Raw genomic sequence first — 24,388 nt, 5'->3', positions numbered from 1 at the left:
TTAAAGGAGGAATTCGGGATATTGGCAGTTTGGAGGGATATGTTGTGTATCTTTATACGTACATGCTTCTAAACTGTTGTGTTCTGAGCACCTCTACAAAAACAGTGATTATGTGAGAGTGAGGTGAAAGTGTTGAATGATGAAAGTATTTTCTTTTTGGGGATTTTCTTTCTTTTTGGGTCACCCTGCCTCGGTGGGAGACGGCCGACTTGTTGAATAATATATATATATATATATATATATATATATATATATATATATATATATATATATATATATATAATGTAAAGAGTTAGTGTAAGAATGTAGGGTTGTATAGCAGCAAGGTTTTACTTGGGGTTGAGGATGTGTAAACAAAATGTGTCTACAATGAAGCATACGAGTAATAGTTCGATATGGTTAAATTACTCTTTGTTTACTTTGTATATATTTAGAAAAGGTATATGACAGGGTATATAGGGAAGTATTGTGGCAGACATTGCAAATGTTTGGAATATGTGATAAGTTACTAAAAGTACATTTTATGTGGAGAGTAAAAAGTCAGGTTACGTTATGTAGGGGAGAGAGAGAGAGAGAGAGAGAGAGAGAGAGAGAGAGAGAGAGAGAGAGAGAGAGGTCATTTCTCTATTAACATTGGGCTACTTAGAGAGGTATGTGTGAGGCCACTATGGTTGTCTAACATTTATGGATGGGGTTTAAAAAACCACGGTACGGATGTGGGATCGAACTCATGGCAAGTGAGCCGCCATTAGGATGTACAGAGTGAAGGCTCGGGGGTTGCTGGAGACGTGTGGGATTAATTGATAATCCATCTGATACAAAATGGAAGTTGTCACAGTAGCTTTTTTTTTTTTTTTGGCCGATGGGAGTCAACTGGCAGGGTTTCACCTGCCCTTCTTGCCCCCTCCCTAATTAAAACTCTAGCAGCAATATTGAGTTAGACAAGATTTAACACCTGGTCGTCTATACTGCAAAATGAATTCTTTGTCATCCCGATGGCGCTAAAATAAACTTACGACACAGTGCTTGACTCTAATATTACTGATTTTATGTCATCACGGAAGCCTCTTGACTCGCATAATTACTCTTTACATATTCATTAGAGAAGCCTAATGGAGATATTAAAAGTCCGGGAAAATTGTTATGGATTCCGTTATACATTAGTTTCTTTTCTTCATAAAATATATGGTAGCCAAAAATTACCCTAAAGGAAAATGTACAATATAACATCGGTGGATACATCTAGCATTAATAATGTTAAGAGAAGTAAATAAAACAATGTTATAGAAATGTAGTTAGAAGCTTGAGTAAAGGTATAACCTACAATGATAACATGGACGTAGGTAAGTTTGTGGAGCAACATCTGGCAGACAGTTTGCTAGCCGAGTCCTTACGAAGGCTGAACGTAATTATACAGTAACTGAGCAAGAAGCTTTAGCAATAGTATGGTCTTTAAAGCACTTCCGAGACATTATTTATCAGTACTCTGTTCATGTCTTGACAGACCACGCTCCACTGATACCTTTATTCCAGAACAAACAACCTACTGGAAGGTTAGCCAGATGGACCTTGACTATCCAAGAGTTCAATCCGACCTTTGAACACTTACCTGGCAAGTCAAATGTAGTCGCAGATGCCTTATCGCGACATGTTAGTATAGTAACTGCAGACCCTCCATTTAGTGCTGAAGATGTAAAGAATGCTCAACGAACAGATCCCATGTGGTCTGGTGTGATTCGATTCCTGCTCCAGGAAGATCTTATTCTGACTGTGAAGCCACCAGCACCCATCAGTGACTTTGTCATGAACCAAGAATTACTGTATCGAACAGCCGAGTTGGGTACTCCTAGCAGAAGAGTATACCAGTTAGTAATTCCACAGTCACTAGTGAATGTAGCCTTACAGCTAGTTCACGATGTACCAGGTGTTGCGCACCCTGGTATGGATCATTCAGTAAAACAAGCCAGATTGAAATACTTTTGGCCTCGTATGGCAACTGATATTTTTGAGTATGTTAAGAAATGTAGTGTCTGCATGCAACATAAAGGTAATGCTAATGGTCCTAATCCAATCCAAGTATATCCAACGACTAGCAAACCGTGGGAAAGAGTTGCGCTAAATTTGTTAACTAATTTCCAATGTTCCCTCCAGGGCAACAAACATCTGTGTGTTATGGTAGATCATTTCACCAGATATTGTGAGTTAGTTCCTATTGCAGATAAGACTGCCGAGACAGTAGCTAAAGCGTTTAAAGAACGCATTATCTGCAGGCATACCACCCCTAAGTCCCTAGTAACAGATAATGGAGGTGAATTCTGTAATGAGATTCTTGAAAATTTGTGTACCTTGTACAAGATCTCTAAATCCACCATTGTTCCTCATCATCCTGCCAGCAATGGGTTAGCGGAACGTACCAATAAGAAAGTACTTGATGTCTTGAGAGCCACTATCAATCCCAACAGTGAAACTTGGGATGAAGTTATACCTGATGTGCAGTGTGCTATAAATTCTGCTTACAATATTTCTATAGGTGACACTCCACATGATCACACCAGATGCAGAATATGACCAGCCCTGTGGTCACTTTCTTGAGCTGTGCCTTATTGTCCATTCATTAAGGAATATAGAGATATGTCAAGATATTTTTATGAAAATAAGATAGACATTAAGCAAATTTTCTAAATTTGCTTATAGCAGATGAGTGAACTGTAGATAGAAATCCAGATGTACTCTTGGGGCCTAGTTACTAGGCCTTTTGTATCTATTTGCTCTTGTGCTGCAAGGTACATAGTAGCCACTTCGGCGTCACAATCTAATCTTACGGGAGATTCAAAAGAGAAATGGTTAATGAAGGAATTTGGTAATGCGTTTTAAAGAAGGAAATTAGAAGGGAACAGAAAAGAGCAAGATGTAAGAGACAGTAATGGAAATGAAAGACTGGAGATAAAAATGGAGGGAGGGAGCACAGAGGCAGTGAATATATTCTGATATTTGGTTGTGGACATGTTGGGCAGGTGAATTTGTAAAAGCATTTTTGCTTATGTTGCAATGATGATTAAAATTTGTGTAACAGATTGTTGAAATACAGATTCAGTCCCTCAGCTAGGCTGAGGGACTGACCACCTCGTATACATTTCCCTCCAAGGTTGATGGACTGATTACATCTTAGTGTTAACTGCTCCCTGTGAAGGTTTAAAAGGTCCTTTCAGACTCTTGAAGAGCATTTGAAGGAACGCCAATCATGAGAAAAACAAGAATAAATGCAATCAGAATTTTTTTATTAAATAGCAAATCTCTAAGATTTAAAAAAAATATGAACTCGTCCTAACTGAAGCAAATGATTCGGTGGTCACAGGTGGTCCTGACTTGTGAAGTCCAGCTCCAGAAGGTAACAACGCCAGTGAAGATACATAGCTAGCAGTGTAATTAATGGAGTAAGTAGTAGCTTAGTCCTGGTAGTATGAGAAAAGCAAAATTCTAGCAATGAGGACTTTAGATGGTTGACTTGCAAATCAGTAGTAAATAGATTTTTATGAATGATGACCTAAACGTGTAGACCTAAACCAAAGGTGGGGGAACAACGGGGTTCCTACCTGGAGATACCTGGAGAGAGTTTCGGGGGTCAACGTCCCCGCGGCCCGGTCTGTGACCATGCCTAGGATGAAGAATTATCATGTTTCCAATTCTAGATCATGCAGCTCGTGTCGGGTGACTGCAACCATACAGCAAGGCTGAGAAGAAAGAAATTACAAACCGGATAAGAAGTCATCCACATGATAGGCTAAAGGCGATAAAAAAATGCTGATAATCAGAAATATTACGTTAGTATAATCAAGTCCGGGTAAAGAAATTAAAATTCCAACAAGAGTAGAACTCTTGTCTGCAAAAATCCTGATACGAGATAATTAACCAAGAGTCGAACTCCATACTTAGACTTTATGAGAGCAGGAAGCCAAGTGACTTTCCTCCGTCAACAAGGGACCCTTGTTAACTCCCACCGGGTGGAGAAAGGGAAGGGGGGTGAAGGTAACGGCTCACATACCCTTTTCAGATTATTATTATAATCAAGGGGGAAGCGCTAAGACCGTAGGATTATACAGCGCCTGTGTTGGGGGGGGGGGAGATGTGGAAGGTATTCAGGCTTAATTCGGGGAACTGGAGCACAGAACCAGTTCCTTAGATCAAGAGCCCCTCACCAGCGTCAAGGAACTTTCCTTGACGGAACCCCTTTCAGAACAGTCAGACTACCATCCATACTGCCACCACCACTCATTCAGTCTTTCACTCTTATTTAATGAACTTTTCCCCTCTGTATTTGACTGAAGAAACCTACTGTGTAGGCGAAAAGTTTTTACACTAAAGATATCTAACTGTTGCCTATGTGTCTTAATCATCAACTTGCTGTATTTTTAAATCACTGTATTACTGAAGTTTTTTCTGAGGAGATATTAGTAGCTAAGTAGGAGTGGGTAAGATAATTGTTGGTCAAAAGGTCAGTGGTACAATACTTGTGTAGTATATAAGGTATTGCCTATTTATATCTATTGGACAAGACAACCCCAGTCAGGATAACCCCATCCATGATGTAGTGATCCAACAGATGTTAACTACAGATCAGTTTCTGAGTTGCCAGTACCATAAAAAATCTACGAGAAAGTAACGCACAAGCATCAGCTGTGTACACTTAACCAAACACGGTATGTTTACTCAGTGTCAATTTGGACACTGACAAAACACGCACAGTGATGCATTAATAAAAATGCTTGACTTTGGTTTATTCAACACTTGAAAGACATGTATCCTATTGGACTTTTTATTGTTTTGAGAAAGGCTTTTGATACTGTGGAGTACAGTAGTCTCGTACTCAGACTTAATCACGGTGTAATAATCTTGGTAGAATTACCGACAATATATTAGGTAAAACGACACGAGTGCAGCTGATCTGACATTGTATTGTGGCAACGTTTCGCTCTCCAGGAGCTTCGTAGAGCCGTTACAGATAATACATGGACACAGAGTATATATAGGTATTAGTGTGGTGCAGGGTATAATCGTTGCAGGTAGTAGCAACAGTAGTAGTAGTAGTAGTAGCAGCAGTGGACTCAGAGATCATACGCATGTCACACCACGGTAACAGACTAACATGTAACCATAGATGACAATTGTAGTGTCCTGCCAGTGAATTTAGAGGCCCTCCTGTGATAGCATTCTGGGTACTCGTTTTTTTTACCTCTTCATTTCTATCAGTGACCTGGTTAACATTGCACATCTGGAAACCGCCACTCTCTGTCATTGTTAAGGGTGAGTTTACTGGTAATCGTTCAGATGGATCATTCCAACTTCATGGTTAACTATGATCCATCTGGACGATTACCAATCCCCCCCTCCTTAATATTGACAAAAAAATAATCTTTGGGTGAAAAAAAATATTGCCAATAATTGGGAATTAGGATCAATGAATCTGAAAGGATATAAAAAAGGGGGGGGGGGAATTCCTGTTATTATAATAAATTTAAATTTAACGTGGCTGTCTGAGCACGTTAGAAGAAATATACAAGACTGACGAGACTAAAAACTTCACTCTTACGTTCCATCAATCTATAAATTATTTTTCTCTCATATAACCCATACCTCACATGTGGGATTTATGCCTGGCATCAGCGTTGACGACAAAAGTAGACGGCACTTAGAAACAACCAACAGACAGGACTCAGAAACATCAACCAGACATCAGCCAACAGTAGACGGAACTCAGAAACATCAGCCAACAGTAGACAGGACTCAGAAACATCAGCCAACAGTAGACAGGACTCAGAAACATCAGCCAACAGTAGACAGGACTCAGAAACATCAGCCAACAGTAGACAGGACTCAGAAACATCAGCCAACAGTAGACAGGACTCAGAAACATCAGCCAACAGTAGACAGGACTCAGAAACATCAACCAGTAGTAGACAGCACTTATTAGTATTTAGAAGACTGCTCTGTAATGCTCATTGAAACCCAAACACACTTCCTGGAATATTGTAACAGATCACACTGGCAACACTGAAACAAATACCCCTTGTGTTCCATTGAACATCTGTGGAATTTCTTTGCAAATTCTAGGGTGTGCAACATGTGTCAGGTGAACAGAGTTTTCCTACCCCCTGAGTCAGATTTTCCTACCCCCTGGGTCAGGTTTTCTTACCCCCAGGGTCAGGTTTTCCTACCCCCTGGGTCAGGTTTTCCTACCCCCTGGACCAGGTTTTCCTACCCCCTGGGTCAGGTTTTCCTACCCCCTGGGCCAGGTTTTCCTACCCCCTGGGTCAGGTTTTCCTACCCCCTGGGTCAGGTTTTCCTACCCCCTGGGTCAGGTTTTCTTACCCCCAGGGTCAGGTTTTCATACCCCCTGGGTCAGGTTTTCTTATCCCCTGGTTTTCTTACCCCCAGGGTCAGGTTTTCCTATCCCCTGGGTCAGGTTTTCCTATCCCCTGGGTCAGGTTTTCCTATCCCCTGGGTCAGGTTTTCTTACCCCCAGGGTCAGGTTTTCATACCCCCTGGGTCAGGTTTTCTTACCCCCAGGGTCAGGTTTTCCTATCCCCTGGGTCAGGTTTTCCTATCCCCTGGGTCAGGTTTTCCTACCCCCTGGGTCAGGTTTTCCTACCCCCTGGGTCAGGTTTTCCTACCCCCTGGGCCAGGTTTTCCTACCCCTGGGCCAGGTTTTCCTACCCCCTGGGCCAGGTTTTCCTACCCCCTGGGTCAGGTTTTCCTACCCCCTGGGCCAGGTTTTCCTACCCCTGGGCCAGGTTTTCCTACCCCCTGGGCCAGGTTTTCCTACCCCCTGGGTCAGGTTTTCCTACCCCCTGGGTCAGGTTTTCCTACCCCCGGGTCAGGTTTTCCTACCCCCCTGGGCTAGGTTTTCCTACCCCCTGGGCCAGGTGAGGAAAGAGAATTAGGGGGTCCATCAGGTGAGGGGAGGGAGAGTTAGGGGTCCAGCAGGTGAGGGGAGAGAGAGTTAGGGGTCCAGCAGGTGAGGGGAGAGAGAGTTAGGGGTCCAGCAGGTGAGGGGAGAGAGAGTTAGGGGTCCAGCAGGTGAGGGGAGGGAGTGAGTGGTTCAGCAGGTTTAGGGGAGAGAGAGTGAGGGGTCCAGCAGGTGAGGGGAGAGAGAGTGAGGGGTCCAGCAGGTGAGGGGAGAGAGAGTTAGGGGTCCAGCAGGTGAGGGGAGAGAGAGTTAGGGGTCCAGCAGGTGAGGGGAGAGAGAGTTAGGGGTCCAGCAGGTGAGGGGAGAGAGAGTTAGGGGTCCAGCAGGTCAGGGGAGAGAGAGTTAGGGGTCCAGCAGGTGAGGGGAGAGAGAGTTAGGGGTCCAGCAGGTGAGGGGAGGGAGTGAGGGGTCCACCAGATTGAGGGGAGAGAGAGTGAGGGGTCCAGCAGGTGAGGGGAGAGAGAGTGAGGGGTCCAGCAGGTGAGGGGAGAGAGAGTTAGGGGTCCAGCAGGTGAGGAGTCCAGCAGGTTGAGGGGAGAGAGAGTGAGGGGTCCAACAGGTGAGGGGTCCAGCAGGTTGAGGGGAGAGAGGGTGAGAGGTCCAGCAGGTTGAGGGGAGAGAGGGTGAGGGGTCCAGCAGGTGAGGGGTCCAGCAGATTGAGGGGAGAGTGAGGGGTCCAGCAGGTGAGGGATACAGTAGGTTGAGGGGAGAGAGAGTGAGGGGTACAGTAGGTTGAGGGGAGAGAGAGTGAGGGGTCCAGCAGGTGAGGGGAGAGAGGGTGAGGGGTCCAGCAGGTTGAGGGGAGAGAGAGTGAGGGTTCCAGCAGGTGAGGGGAGAGTGAGGGGTCCAGCAGGTTGAGGGGAGAGAGGGTGAGGGGTCCAGCAGGTGAGGGGTCCAGCAGGTTGAGGGGAGAGAGAATGAGAGGTCCAGCAGGTGAGGGGTCCAGTAGGTTGAGGGGAGAGAGAATGAGAGGTCCAGCAGGTGAGGGGAGAGAGGGTGAGGGGTCCAACAGGTGAGGGGAGAGAGGGTGATAGAGGCTTCAGATAGTCTGGGTCAGAGAATCACAAGCAGAGTAGCACTAACAGTGCCACTCTCCCTGGCTACCAGACTCCCTCTCCCTGGTTCCCTCTCCCTGGCCCCCTCTCCCTGGCTCCCTCTCCCTGGTTCCCTCTCCCTGGCTCCCTCTCCCTAGTTCCCTCTCCCTGGCTCCCTCTCCCTAGTTCCCTCTCCCTGGCTCCCTCTCCCTGGCTCCCTCTCCCTGGCTCCCTCTCCCTGGTTCCCTCTCCCTGGCTCCCTCTCCCTGGTTCCCTCTCCCTGGCTCCCTCTCCCTAGTTCCCTCTCCCTGGCTCCCTCTCCCTAGTTCCCTCTCTCCTGGTTCCCTCTCCCCTGGTTCCCTCTCCCCTGGTTCCCTCTCCCCTGGTTCCCTCTCCCCTGGTTCCCTCTCCCCTGGTTCCCTCTCCCCTGGTTCCCTCTCCCCTGGTTCCCTCTCCCTGGCTCCCTCTCCCTGGCTCCCTCTCCCTGGCTCCCTCTCCCCGCCTCCCTCTCCCTGGCTCCCTCTCCCTGGTTCCCTCTCCCTGGTTCCCTCTCCCTGGCTCCCTCTCCCTGGGTCTCATCTTATTTTGGAAGGGTGAGTGGGAGGTGGGGGTTGTTCTGTTTAAGGGGTTTGTCCACGGGTAGGGCCGTGGAGAGGGGATGGGGAAATGGCGGGTTGGGTAGGGACTTTTCCGAGGGGAGGGGGGAGTGAGGGGTGGGGGTGGTTGTGTAGGAAGCGGGTGGGTAATGGTTGGGTGTGGGAGAGCGGGGATGAGATGGGAAGGGAAAGGGTGGGATTAGATGGGAGAGGGGATGGGAATGTTAAGGGAAGAGAGGGGAATGGGAAGGGAGGGATGGAAAGGGAAGGGAGGAAATAGGGATAAGAGCGGGGATGGAGAGGGAGGGGGAGCTTTGCTAATGGATGAGGGGAGATTTAGTGGAGGGTTTTGTGATGTGATATTGGAGGGAGGGGGTGAGGAATGATGGGGGGGTGGAATGTTGATGGACTAGGCTGGGTCACCTCATGGACATGACCCTGGACTGGGACTTGTCTGGCGAATCTTATAGGGAAGGGGGAGGGGGAAGCGGGGGATGGGGTGATAGGGGACGAGGAGGGGTGAAAGAGGGGGAGGGGGAGCACAGGATGTGTAGTATTGACAGGCATCATTCCCGTAGCAACCACGGCCTCTGGCCCTGGCCGACCCCCCCTCCCTTCACCCCACAACACCTAACACCCCTTCCCCCTCTACCTTTGACACCCCCTACCCCGACAACTCCTAACTCCCGTTTCCCCCCTACCTTTGACACCCCCTTAACCCCACAACACCTAACACCCCCCTTCCCCTCTAGCTTCTTTGGCCCCTCACCACTTCCCTTTGCACCCCTCCCCCTCCATCGCAAGTAATAGGGGTATTACCCTCCCCCCTGTGTTTACACTGCAGATATTTCAGGATATAGGCACTACCAGCAACACCCTGATTGATCAACAACCACCATCACTACCAGCAATACCCTGGTTGATCAACAACCACCATCACTACCAGCAATACCCTGGTTGATCAACAACCACCATCACTACCAGCAATACTCTGGTTGATCAACACCCACCATCACTACCAGCAATACCCTGGTTGATCAACAACCACCATCACTACCAGCAATACCCTGGTTGATTAACAACCACCATCACTACCAGCAATACCCTGGTTGATCAACAACCACCATCACTACCAGCAATACCCTGGTTGATCAACAACCACCATCACTACCAGCAATACCCTGGTTGATCAACAACCACCATCAATACCAGCAATACCCTGGTGAGGTGTACCTAACCTAACCTCACATAATGTAACCTAACCTAGCCTCAACTAGCCTGTCCTCACCTAACTTAGCCTAATCTAACTTAACCTAACTCAGGACCTGGGGACATGAAGGCTGATATGTACTAGCATGTTAGTCTGATAGTTGTTACTATTCTAGTGATAGTCTTATGTTACCATTCTACTGATAATCTGATAGTTGTTACTATTCTAGTGATAGTCTGATGGCTGTTATTATTCCTCTGGGTAATTGTATCCATAGTCGTAACCAGGACTGCTTCTCAACGCCCTCTGTTATTGAGGTTCTCGCTGACGATGTCAAGTTCTGGTAGGAGAAGGGCAAAATATTGTCCCAGTGAAAGCCTGTTTTTGGAACGTTTCTCTTCACTGTTTTGCTTCTACAAGGCCCTCACGTGTTGCTATATGTGATAATTGTACTTGTGTGAACCCGTGCCTTAATAGAGTATCGTACAGTGTGTACATTAAGTCTGGAATCATACAGGGTGTCATTCATTAAGTCTGGAATCATACAGGGTGTCATTCATTAAGTCTGGATTCATACAGGGTGCCATTCATTAAGTCTGGAATCATACAGGGTGTCATTCATTAAGTCTGGAACCCTAGGGACGGGGAAGGGGGATGTAAACAAGTCACGTGTATTTCCTTGCACGTGTGCAGTACAGGTGTTTGATTCAGTTGTGTTGCACATATTACAGGTCTGGAACGTGTCTTGGAGGAACTGATGGGTGAGTCTGCGTGGCTGAAGGTGCGATCAGACCTGTACCCCGACCCCGGGAGCCCATCAGGTGCAGGGTCCCTGCAGCAACATGACCACCCTCACGACTGGGACCCTGCCACCCCCTGCTTCGTCTGCCAGGGAGCCAGCCACACCACCACCACCGCCACAACCACCCTGGTATGTCACACTTCTGGTGCTTTACTCTGTTACTACCCAGTACCCAGCCACTTGCCTCCCACTCTCCAACCACTTACCTGTTAATACTTCCTATTCCCCAGGTACTCATTACTCAGTCATTAACCATTACCCAGCCACTGAGTACCCATTGCCCAGCCACTTACCTGTTAATACTACCCATTCTCCACCAACTTTCCTCCTATTCCCTAACCACTTACTCATTCCCCAGCCACTTACCTTCCATTCCCCAGTCACTTGCCTCTCCCCAGCCACTTACCTACCAGTACCCAGCCACTTTTCGTTTTGAAAATATACGAAATTTAGAACTTTCAACGCCATTATTTTTTTCAAAATTGCCAAAGTTGTCAAGTTGGAAGGTCGTTCCTTGTGATCGTATCTACTTGGACCTTCTCCTACTTTCTGCAACATAGCAAGCTCCTGATGTGTTGATTGCAACACGAAAGGCCTAGAAGTATCATTCAACTCCCCCTTGGTTGTTTTGTGTGTGTGTGTGTGTGTGTGTGTGTGTGTGTGTGTGTGTGTGTGTGTGTGTGTGTGTGTGTGTGTGTGTGTATATATATATATATATATATATATATATATATATATATATATATATATATATATATATATATATATATATATATATATATAACACAGGTGTATTTCTCATAAGCGTTTAAATACCAAGTATATTTTAAACTCTGTCTCAGGGGATTAAAGTATTCTTGTCTGGTGGTGAAAAGGTCAGGTGCATCCTTAATGATCTTAGCCTAGTTGATAGGCATTAAACCCTCCTCACTTGTCCCCTCATTAACCTTATTACTATATACTAGCAATAATGTGTATAAATTCCTTTATTTTCTGAGGTATTTAAATGAGGTGGTGTGAGGGTACACTCCTCGTGTACAGAGTGTAGTACATAGTACGTGTGCTGTGTAAGTTGGTAGGATGTTAGAGAGGCAGCATCCAGAGAGCTACTGTCCTACTTTCATATTGAAATGGAAACCTCAAAATCCTTTATTTTGATAAATTAGACACATGTGCAACACTTGGGTATTTTTATTGTGGAAACGTTTCGCCACACAGTGGCTGTATCAGTCCAAAACGAAGAAGAATGGTTAAGGTTCGACTCGTCTTGGAGTTGATGTACGCGATGAAGTCGTCTCCAGGCTGAGGGACTGATTACCTCAAACTTCTGATCTGCAGCCATTCTTCTTTGTACTCTACTGATGAAGCCACTGTGTGGCGAAACATTTCCTCAATAAAGATACTCAAGTGTTGCACATGTGTCTAAGTTATCAACTTGTTGGTTCTCCGAACCATTCATCTACAATCCTGTATTTTGCACTCTGGCAGGATTGACCGTCTCTTCTTTCTGTCTCGTAAACACGTAAGATGAGATGTAAATCTTACAAACGACTACGTATATTCGGATCCAGGATAAAAAAAGTCAGAGGAAAAAAGTCACAACCTAACCTAACCTAAATAAAATGTGACTTTTTTTCCAGCCAAAATTGTGACTTATTGTCTGTGACTTTTTTTTTTCCGAATACCAAAAGTCTTACAAACTTAAACTTATATTCAGCGTATTACGTGCTTGTTATTAGTTTTAAATTCTGGGAGGTCCGGTGTGTCAGATTCGCGGGGATGATAATTCCCAGAATCATTTAGACGTAGCATCCTCATTGCCTCTTCTGTAACCTGTGTGGTGCCTGCACCCACACTTCGTGTACCCCTGCTGTAACCTGTGTGGAGCATGCACCCACACTTCGTGTACCCCTGCTGTAACCTGTGTGGAGCATGCACCCACACTTCGTGTACCCCTACTGTAATCTGTGTGGAGCATGCACCCACACTTCGTGTACCCCTGCTGTAACCTGTGTGGAGCATGCACCCACACTTCGTGTACCCCTACTGTAATCTGTGTGGAGTATGCACCCACACTTTGTGTACCCCTGCTGTAACCTGTGTGGAGCATGCACCCACACTTCGTGTACCCCTGCTGTAACCTGTGTGGAGCATGCACCCACACTTCGTGTACCCCTACTGAAACCTGTGTGGAGCATGCACCCACACTTCGTGTACCCCTACTGTAATCTGTGTGGAGCATGCACCCACACTTCGTGTACCCCTGCTGTAACCTGTGTGGAGCATGCACCCACACTTCGTGTACCCCTGCTGTAACCTGTGTGGAGCATGCACCCACACTTCGTGTACCCCTACTGAAACCTGTGTGGAGCATGCACCCACACTTCGTGTACCCCTACTGTAATCTGTGTGGAGCATGCACCCACACTTCGTGTACCCCTGCTGTAACCTGTGTGGAGCATGCACCCACAATTCGTGTACCCCTACTATAATCTGTGTGGAGCATGCACCCACACTTCGTGTACCCTTGCTGTAACCTGTGTGGTGCATGCACCCACACTTCAAGTACCTCTGCTGTAACTTAGTGGGTGTTGTAGACGTGTGGGAGTGTAGACAAATGGCTCAGAGAATCGACAGGTTGATGAATTAGACCTTTGTGCTACGCTTGGGTATCTTTATTGTGGAGACGTTTCGCCAGCCAGTGACTTTCTCTCTCTGCACTGGACTGAAAAAAGCCACTGCCTGGCGAAACGTTTCCATAATAAAGATACCCAGGCGTTGCACAGGTGTTTAATTCATCACGTGTGGTAGTATGTGTCCACACTGATTCTCACTCCTCATTCTATTCATTCAAATATACCTACCATCACCAATTCACTGTCATAGAATCTCGTATACAAGTGTATCTCTGATGGTGTAGTATACACGATCATCTGATTATTATGCATAACACAGTACACACACAGATTTATATTAACATACGTCAAAGTAGCTGGGACACTTACCTTTTTTTTTTACCTCCTCTTCTCACCCCCATCTACCCCCTCCTCCACATTCCATCTCTACCTACTTCCTTCCCCAACTTACCGAACCTCTAATTAAACCTTACTTGTTTGGGGAAAGGCATCTACCTGGAGTTCATTACTTTGTAATTTGTTCAGCTATCGAAACTTTGGGGCCCAGTCCCTGGACCCATTATGTACCTCTGTAATTCTTTGACTACCGCCCACAGGATGGGTATGGGGTACATAATAAACATATTAACCCTTAAATGGTCCAAACGTATATATACGTTTTTTCAACATCTGAACGTATGTAAATCTTCTTTTTTGTTTTACATTTGAAAACGTGTAAAAAAACTTTTATCTACATTTTTTTTGTTATATTTGAAAATATATAAAAAAAGTAGATCTACTTTTGTAGCAATACGAATTTGAACGTCGATCTGTTTGGACCGTTTAAGGGTTAAATTAAAAATTTCGGGAGACGGCACTGAGCTGTGTCCCCAGACATGGCCGTCTCTGTCTCATGCTGCAGTAACGTTCCACTGGTTGGTTCCCGGAACTATTCAGCATTCTTTATACAGTATTTTTTTATTGCAACACACTGCAAAATAGTGAATGAAATGTAGAGGGAAACAAACACAAATGCACACACAGAACACCATTATTAAAGACGTATCGGTTTTGGGATCGAATTGGACGGGTAATTTTAAGGTAATCAGTCCCTTAGCCTTGATAGAAGGTTGTCAGTCACTTTAAAACAGAGGCAGTAAGTCAGAACACTTCAGATAAATGTATATTTGAAGTGTATGAAATTTCCAGCACTGAGGCGTCTTAGATGGCGTTGGCACCGTGAAGGATAAGCATGGATAGGGTCTGTGTAGCTTTGGGTAGAGAGGAAGACGGGTCCATCCACTTTTGACACATCCGTGATAGCGTACGTGTGCTTTATAGTTGACGTGAAAATGTGCTATATAAGGTGTGGACTCAGATCACGTACACCTGTATGTGGGAATGTGTGTGCACATACACACACATACGGTATACACACACCTGGTCAAGCACGTCAGTAAATTAGAGAAAGTGCAAAGGTTTGCAACAAGACTAGTCCCAGAGCTAAGGAAATTGCCCAATAATGAAAGGTTAAGGGAAATTGGCCTGACTACACTGGAGGACATTATAACTCATAAAATACTGCGCGGAATAGACAAGGTGGGCAAAGACAGGATGTTCCAGAGATGGGACACAGAAACAAGAGGTCACAATTGGAAGTTGAAGACTCAGATGAGTCTAAGGGATGATAGGAAGTATTTCTTCAGTCATAGAGTTGTCAGGCAGTGGAATAACCTAGAAAGTGACGTAGTGGAAGCGGGAACCATACATAGTTTTAAGACGAGGTTTGGTAAAGCTCATGGAGCAGGGAGAGAGAGGACCTAGTAGCAATCAGTGAACAGGCGGGGGCAGGAGCTATGACTCGACCCTTGCAACTACAAATAGGTGATTACACACACACACACACAAAACCAGGAAAGAGGCAGGGCCAGGAGCTGTGAATCGACCCCTGCAGCCACAAATACGCAAGTACTCTCTCTTTAGTAGAGTTGTGAGGGTACACAGATGGTTCACTACTTGGCGGGGTACAAAGATGGTTCGCTACTTGGTGAGGGTTCACAGGTGGTTCACTATTTGGTGGGGTACACAGGTGGTTCACAGCTTGGTGAGGGTTCACAGGTGGTTCACAACTTGGTGTTCTGCACTCGTTGTTCTTCGTAACGTTCTGGTGTTCGAAGGTATCACGACAGTGATGGATTTATAATTTTTTTTTTACGTGGACTGGATGAGCCATCAAGAGTTCTTAGTCTTTCCTGGTAAACAACTATGTATCCTTGGCGTGGGAACTCATCCTTGTGAATATACCGTCTCTCTCTCTCTCTCTCTCTCTCTCTCTCTCTCTCTCTCTCTCTCTCTCTCTCTTTACACAGGGTTTGACAAGGTTAAGGATCCTTAGCTTTATTGACAAGCTATTTACAGGTTAAGGATTCCTAACTTTATTGGCAAGCTAAGAGCTGTTACCTACATCAGCTCTCTCTCTCTCTCTCTCTCTCTCTCTCTCTCTCTCTCTCTCTCTCTCTCTCTCTCTCTCTCTCTCTCTCTCTCTCTCTCTCTCTCTCTCTCTCTCTCTCTCTCTCGAAGGGTGTGTGCAGTTGACGTTGTTAGTCATCTGGGGTGAGTTTTCTCTGTCAGGTAAATGCGGAGATCGTTCTTTCTGGTATAAGAAGACACGTGAACAAATTCTAGGACGTATTTATTAGAAAACGCTTCGGTCCTGGGACCTTGATCACTTTTTACATAGATAATAGTAATGATAATAATCTTTATTTCTACAAGTACATGTACAACGTATACAGTCCTAGCTGACATCAATGACATACTACTATATAGACAGCCGCTTGTTATGTAGAGCATTTCAGGCAAATTAGGTCAGTTTTGTCCCAGGATGCGACTCACACCAGTCTACTAACACCCAAATATCTATTTTACTGATGAGTGAACAGGGACAACAGGTGTCTTAAGGAAACACGTCCTAATGTTTCCAGCCGTACCGGGGATCAACCCAACGACCACAGTTTGTGAGCTGAGTGCGCTAGCAGTCTCTCCATATACCAATGATTGAAATGACGGTATATATAGGAGAGTGGGGTGTGATTGACGCCTAGTGACCTGACAAATGACATTTGAGACGAGGTCAGGTGAACAATGAAGTCGTGTGATTCCTGTTAGTTACCATTTTGTCCTAGACACATGTCCATTACCTGTGTTAGGTAGGTGGTACTTTACCAATTTGTCGGTATTAATTACCAAGGTTTACATCATCGGTCATACTGTGGCTCTTCTTGATCTTACTGAGTCTGACGTTAATGGTGTTTATAATTGAAGGTCCTCCAGTCTGACTAATTCAGGCAGGTAGTGGAGAGACTGCAGTTTGAACATGATATATTTTGTTGTCAATAACAGGGGTATACGTTGATATTAAATACGTGAATAATCATCTTATGGAGATGCTTCTTGATGTAGGTTGGGACCTGTGTTGATCAATGTAGTAGGTAGAGACGGACTTTTGTCAGTGACGTGGTTGGTGGACTTCAGTAGTCTGTCACCTTCTTAACCCAAGACGATGTTGGTACTCTAGTTGTTAAGAGTATGATCGTTATTGATGAATTAGACACATGTGCAACATCTGGGTGTCTTTACATGTAGACGTTTCACCATCCAGTGGCTTTATCAACACCATACATGGACATAATATAAATATATACAGCAGCTGGTGGAAGATGAGGAATCAGTCCTTCAGCCTAGGAGCCAGTGATGAGCGCCATAGTCTTGAAGAATCTGATTCTTATTCTTTCATTCTTTTTAATCATCGTTGGTTAAGAATTGATTTTGCTCGTTTGTACTTTATCAGGGTTGGTGGTAATTCTCCATTTCGTTTCCTACTTAGCAGTCTTCTGCAGTTACTCTTTCATGTTTTTTTTTTCCCAATAATCTTCTCGGATTAGCTTTCGTTATCTGCTGAATTGAAGACCACTGCATATATTATGTCGTCAGCAAAGTGTTATATTATCCCGGAGCTCATTTTGGGGAGGTTGCTAGCATAGATGTTGAACAGTAATGGACTCAGGCAAGAGTCCTGGGGTAATCCAGCTGTAGGTATGAACGGTAATGGATTCAGGAAAAAGTCCTGGGGTACTCCAGCTGTAGATGTGAGCTCGTCCACTGTTTTGTACTTCAGGAAAGTTACGATGCTTCTGTTGTTCAGGAAATGGTACATCACTCAGGAATGTTCATTTGTGGTCGGGAAGGTCAGCTAGTTTGAACATAAGGCCATCATGCTAGACACTGCCGAATGTATACATATACAGTATATACAAGTATACGTATAGTATGTTGCGCAAATATCGCGAACAAGAGATAGAAACTGGAAAAAAAACGGGGGAGGGGGGGGGAGTTGAATGATAGCTGTAGGCCACACACTCCGGCAAGAGCGTTCCTTGTGATCGAATTTGCTTGGATCTTCTCTTTTCTGCAACAATGCAACCTCCTGATGTATTGATTTCAACACGAAAGGCCTAGAGCTATCATTCAACTTCCCCTGTGATTGTTTTGCACGTGTAATATATATATGTAATCCTACACAATATCTGTAAGATTATCCTGCTTGCCTAGGTTATCAACAGTATTAAAGACGGTGAAAACCTGGAGTGTAAAATCAGGTTCATAGAGGAAGTAATACACGTGTCATTCCTTGTATAAGCCTGTGTTTTATCACGACTCGTGTGAGAAAGGACCGAAAAGTGTTCATAATAAAGTGTGAACATTAAAATGGTATAAAATACCGACAGGTTGTTAGGTAAGACACATATGCAACAGTTAGGTATCTTTATTATGAAACGTTTCGCCTACACAGTAGGCTTCTTCAGTCAAGTACAGAAAAGTTGAAGCCTACTGTGTAGGCGAAACGTTTCATAATAAAGATACCTAACTGTTGCATATGTGTCTTACCTAACATAATAAAGTGTGCTAAGTGTTTACCTATGTCTCTTTACCTCGTGAATAATGTTGCTTGTGTGTTGGGTTGCTCTTTGCTTTCTAAAATCAAACTGCTGTTGGGTGAGAAGATGGTGGAACTCAGGAACTTGGATAAGAATATAAAATAAATATGTCTAGTGATTTCTAGGAGAAGGATAAGTCGTTAGTTGTCGGTATATAATAATGATATTAATGTAATCAAGACAGTGATGGAGTGAATGATGGTGAAAGTTTTTCTTTTTCGGGCCACCCTGCCTTGGTGAGAATCGGCCAGTGTGATAATAAAAATAATAATATAATCTTTATTTCTGCAGGTACATGATACAACTTATACAAACCATAGCTGACATCAGTGACATACTGTAACTATAGGCAACTCTGGCAACTTAGGGTCATCTTGTCCCCTCCCCCAGGATGCGACCCACAGCAGTCAGATAACACTCGGGTACCTACTTACTGCTCGGTGAACAGGGCCAGCAGGTATCTTAAGGAAACACGGCCAGTGTTACAATCCTTACCGGGGGATCGAACCACGGACACTAAATTTGTTTGCAGAGTACGCTACCAACCAATCTAGTAACAACAAAAAAACCAATCTAGTGATTTCTAGGAGAAAGATGGTCCGATAGTGGCTTCGTGTTCTTCGTTGAGTGTGTCAAGAACCATTTTTGTTGTTTTGAGGAGTACTGGGATATAGCCTGATGCCAATATGGCATTGTAAATGTTCATTGATCTCTGTACATGATAGCGAGTTATTGGACGAGATATTTTATTTGGTTATTATTCCCTAGAATCCAGGAACCTTCTTGTTTTGCCAGCGACCGTATCATCTCGGCCTGGGTCTTTTCCAGATGGTGACCCGGCCCTGGCTCCCTGTCTTGGGAGTGTCTTGAGGCCTATGTCTGCCATGGGAGGAGGTACAAGTACCTCCTCATCATCCGGGACCAACTGTCCCCAGGCCTAGCCCCATTCCCTGCCCTCATGGGGCTCGTAGGGAGAAGCTAGGCCTCTGGTCTCTGTGAGGTCAACCATATTTATAGTAGGTACAGGCTGGAAGTTTTCTTTGTCATCTCTCTATTGGTTGACTTAGCTGAGATGATTGTTATTAAACCTGATGTTGAAGATTAAGACACATGTGCAGCAGTTGGGTATCTTTATTTATGAAACGTTTCGCCTACACAGTAGGCTTCGTCAGTCAAATATAAAGGAAGAAGTAATGAAATAAAGATGATGTAATCAGTCCATCAACCTTGGAGAAAAAGTATTTGAGATGATCAGTCCCTCAGCCTGGAGAAGAGTTCAGATCCACAGAGCTGACCTGAAAATTTGAATTAATTTGCCCGAAATGCTCTGCAAAACAAGGGGATTTTTATATAGTAGTATGTCATTGATGTGAGCTATGGTCTGTATAAGTTGTATCATGTACGTGTACAGATAAAGATTATTATTATTAGTAACCATTTACCCAATATATGTAAACCTAAGAACCTTCACGGTTATCCACACTGAACTACATTCTTGAAGCCTGACACACTTCTGCTCTAATTTTCAAAGAATATTTCTTGTATAGCAGAAAGGGAAAACTAAATAAATAAAGTTGACTCGAGCTTTATTGGTACCAGGAAGCCTGGTTACTTCAGCAGTTTGTGTCGCTGTTGCTAGATGGAGGATCGAGCCTCCATTCCTTGACCATGATGACCCACACGGTCTTAACGCTTTGATTAACGCAATCGTCCATTTGCATTAGATTTATGTGTGTGTGTGTGTGTGTGTGTGTGTGTGTGTGTGTGTGTGTGTGTGTGTGTGTGTGTGTGTGTGTGTGTGTGTGTATATATATATATATATATATATATATATATATATATATATATATATATATATATATATATATATATATATATATATATATATATATATAATTATATTATAAAATATTTTAGCAGCAGTAGTAGTAATGTGATGATTGACATTTGTACAGGAGGAAGGATCAGTGGAGGCGGACACGCCTCTGACACAGCCAGAAAGTTCTCCAGCAAGACGGTCAGTGACACCAGCACCCCCACTGGAGGACCCCAGGCTTGACACACCCCACAACCTCCACCACACTGACGAGGAGGCAACAGAGACCACCCTGGACCTCTCCACCCCGCGCCCTCCGTCCACTCCCACCTCGTCAGCAGTCTCCGGGGGTTGTGTGGCCAGACCATACATGGGGGGTGTGGTGAGGGGTGTCGGTGCCCTGGGGGTCCTCGGGGGGGAGGTCGCCCCCCGCCTTCCCCTCGATCTATACACCGCGAATTTCCCCCCGCATCTCCTCCCTTGGATCGTCTCCTCGCATCTCCATCAACTAGCCAGAGTACATCAGGTTAGTGATTACTCTTTTAAATTCTATCCTTCCTTCCTTCTACCCACTCTCCTCCCCTCCCCATCCCTTCTCTCCCCATACCATCTCTCCCCCTACCATCTCTCCTCCCCATTCCCCTTCACTATCATTTTAGAATCTCAGTTCATAATTTTATTTAGGCACAGGTACTCTTAAGTGCAATTAGCATGCACAGTATATATTATCTAGGATAACCCGAAAAAAGGCAGTGACGTATTTAAAGGTCACCCGCCTCTAGCACAAATAACCCTCACATGGAGAGAGGAGCTTACGACGACGTTTCGGTCCAACTTTGACCATTTACAAAGTCACACTGACAGAAAAGGGTACCCTGGTACAGTAAGGTTGGCCAGGACGGATCCTACCCAACCTACCTGTAACTGTGTACACGTTTCTGCCAGTGTGACTTTGTAAATGGTCCAAGTCGGACCGAAACGTCGTCATAAGCTTTTCTCTCCATGTGCGGGTTATTTGTGTATTGTTCCAGTCATGGTATTGTTCCAGTCATGGTATTGTTCCAGTCATGGCATTGTTCCACTCACGATATTGTAATAACTTTTTATTCTCTATACTAAAACGAAATTTTTGTGCCTATCAGTATTTCATTACATGTAAACTACATTATTTTGTACCACACAAAGTAATATTTTGTATTTGTCTAGGAGGAGACAACGGGTCAGTAACCAGCAGAAGGCTCCAACCTTCTTCGTTTCGCACAAATATTGTTCTGGTGGTCTTCATGCACATTTCACCCTGGGCAGAAATTTGTTTGATGATTAAGACACATGTGCAGCAGTTGGGTATCTATTGTTGAAAAGTTTCGCCTACACAATAGGCTTCTTTAGTCCTAATACAGAGGCTGCAGGTGTAGTAGTGAAATGAAGATAATGTTATCAGTCCATCAACTCTGAAGATATGAGGTGGTCAGTCCCTCAGCCTGGAGAGAGGCTCAGCTCCATAGTCTGGAACGGTATCGTCCCAGACCATGGAGTCGAACTCTTCGTCAGGCTGAGGGACTGACCACCTCAAATATTTTTTCTCCAAGGTTGATGGACTGATTACATTATGTTTATTTCACTACTATTACTGCTGTCTCTGAATTTGACTGAAGAAGCCTACTGTGTAGGCCAAACGCTGTTGCACATGTGTCTTAATCCTCAGTGTAAATTACCTAGTAGGACAACCCAAGATAAAAGTCAGACTGACTTCCATTGGGTCGTAATCCTGTAATGTGTCCTGAATGACCCCTACAGGTTTACCATTTTCTCTTTGATGAATACACTGTACTTAATAAATTCTTAAAGCAAGTAGCATAGGAGATCAGTTTTAAATAGGCATATGTGTTTGACCAGTAATATCGCCCATCAGGAGCATTATTATAATCATAACTAAGCGCTTAAACACGCCATCAGGAGCAGCAGGAGCAACCAGACATGACGCCAGAGGATAAGGAGCAGCAGCCACTGGACCTGAGTGCCAAATCTCAAGTGACAAGTGTGGTCAAGCCCGAGTTGGGAACCATGGCTGACACCACCAATACCAGCAGCAGTCCGCTCTTCCACTATGACACAGTCAAGCCTCTCACAACCCTTGATACCAAGATCACATCAACCAGGTAATGTACTTCTCGTAATCAAGACTTTACACTTAACTTTTATTGGTCACTTATCTTCCCTAACAGTTAATTATATTCAGTAGAAGCTTGACTTTCTTATTGATGGTATTGAAATTATAAATATTAATTAAATCATTTACTTAATAATAATAATATTTTTTTACACTTATATATGCAACATATACAGTCATAGCTGACATCAGTGATACACACTTATCTTAAAAAGCCCCTTGTTATGCAGAGCATTTCGGGCAAATTAGGTCAGTTTTATCCCCAGGATGCGACCCACACCAGTCGACTAACACCCAGGTACGTATTTTACTGCCAGGTGAACAGGCACAGCAGGTGTCTTAAAGAAACAGGTCCTAATGTTTCCACCCGTACAGGGGATCGAAACACGGACCTTGTTGTGTGAACTGAGTGCGCTACCAGTCGAGCTACGGGACACCTAACTTTTAGTGGAGATGTAATCTTTATTGTTAATTAAATCATTCACTTAGCTATTAGTGTGGATGTAATGTATAAAAATATTTTAACCTTGGTAAATGTATTGTGGTTCATAGTTACCTTCAGTCGTAACTTTAATAAGAAGGGAATCAAAACAGTGTATACAAAAGAACATCAGTGATCTTTTGCTCACTGTTTAGAATGTTCACTTGTTTTTAGTAAGCAGTTATTTGAAAACTTGATGAAAATAGTAAAATTAGTAATCTGGGAAGTAATTAGTTGTTTGTACTACTACTACTACTACTACTACTACTACTACTACTACTACTACTACTACTACTACTACTACTACTACTACTACTACTACTACTACTACTACCACCACCACCACTACTACTACCACCACCACCACTACTGTTACCACTACTACTACTACCACTACTACTACTACTACCACCACCCCTACCACCACTACTATTACTACTACTACTATTACTACTGCTACTACTACCACTACTACTACTACTACTACTACTACTACTACTACTACTACTACTACTACTACTACTACTACTACTACTACTACTACTACCACTACTACTACTACCACTACTACTACTACTACCACCACCCCTACCACTACTACTACTACTATTACTACTACTATACTACTATTACTACTACTATTACTACTACTATTACTACTACTATTACTACTACTACTACTACTATTACCACTACTACTACTACCACTACTACTACTACTACCACCACCCCTACCACCACTACTACTACTACTACTACTACTGCTGCTGCTGCTGCTGCTGCTGCTGGTGCTGGTGCTGGTGCTGCTACTACTAACTACTATTAACAACTAACTACTACTACACATGATCAAAATGTCACCCCTTGAACCTCTTAGAACAGTTCTAATAAGTGGTTTGGAAAACGACAAGTTGAAAATGAGACAATTCTGCGACATTTGGCAGTCTTTACTGAAGAAACGTTTCGCCACACCGTGGCTTCATCTGTCCAATACAAAGAACGGTGTAAAGAGAAGAGGGGGAGTTTGAGGTAATCAGTCCCTCAGCCTTGAATCGATGTATTCAGTCCATCACTCTTGAAAGTGCAGCATATGGTGGGAGAAGTGGCTTATATACTGTAGTCAGATGAGTGGAAGCAGGAGGCGGCGGTCACAGTAGAACCATCCACTAATATAAGTAGGCCTTCGTCAAAAGGTTGGACAAGTATTGAAGAGTTTCTGTATCAAGATCCCATCATTTTGCAGTATCTGACAGATGTGATAAATGGTTATGAAAAGCGACAAGTTGAAGATTGAAATGCGCAACACGTGTTGCATGTTTCATTCTTCAGTTTGTCGGTTTTTTAAACCATTTATCATATCTCAGTATTGCACATATATCTTACTCATATGCAAGTCCCACTCAGATCCTACCCTGTCTCACTCGTGTAATAATCTAACCTATATTGGAAGCTACCCAACACCACAGTGTTGCACATGTGTCTACTCATCAATTTACCGGTGTTTCATACCCTATACGATGGCATGATTTGCAGAGGGCGGCGACGGGGTGACATGAGCAAGCGGTCGTATACGGAAGAGGAACTTCAAGCAGCACTGCGGGATATACAGAGTGGGAAGCTGGGAACAAGGAGAGCTGCTGTTATTTATGGTATTCCTCGCTCCACCCTCAGGAACAAAGTAATTGAGATACCAGTTTGCTGTA

General features: G+C 44.3%; 1 protein-coding gene across 1 annotated transcript in view; it reads left to right on the top strand.

The window, feature by feature from the left end:
* The first annotated feature begins 10,155 nt into the window (after positions 1 to 10,155).
* Eip93F (Ecdysone-induced protein 93F) overlaps positions 10,156 to 24,388 on the top strand; it is a 38,547-nt gene continuing 24,314 nt past the window's right edge. The window contains exons 1-4 of the mRNA XM_053789676.2: positions 10,156 to 10,735; positions 20,174 to 20,560; positions 21,991 to 22,193; positions 24,219 to 24,363. Of these exons, the coding sequence (XP_053645651.2) occupies positions 10,562 to 10,735; positions 20,174 to 20,560; positions 21,991 to 22,193; positions 24,219 to 24,363 (909 nt within the window). The 5' untranslated portion in view covers positions 10,156 to 10,561. The remainder of the gene's footprint in view (positions 10,736 to 20,173; positions 20,561 to 21,990; positions 22,194 to 24,218; positions 24,364 to 24,388) is intronic.

The sequence above is a fragment of the Cherax quadricarinatus genome, chromosome 68 (genome assembly GCF_038502225.1).
Source record: "Cherax quadricarinatus isolate ZL_2023a chromosome 68, ASM3850222v1, whole genome shotgun sequence".
Classification (NCBI taxonomy): Eukaryota; Metazoa; Arthropoda; class Malacostraca; order Decapoda; family Parastacidae; genus Cherax; species Cherax quadricarinatus.
This window is presented reverse-complemented; position numbering and strand designations above follow the sequence as displayed.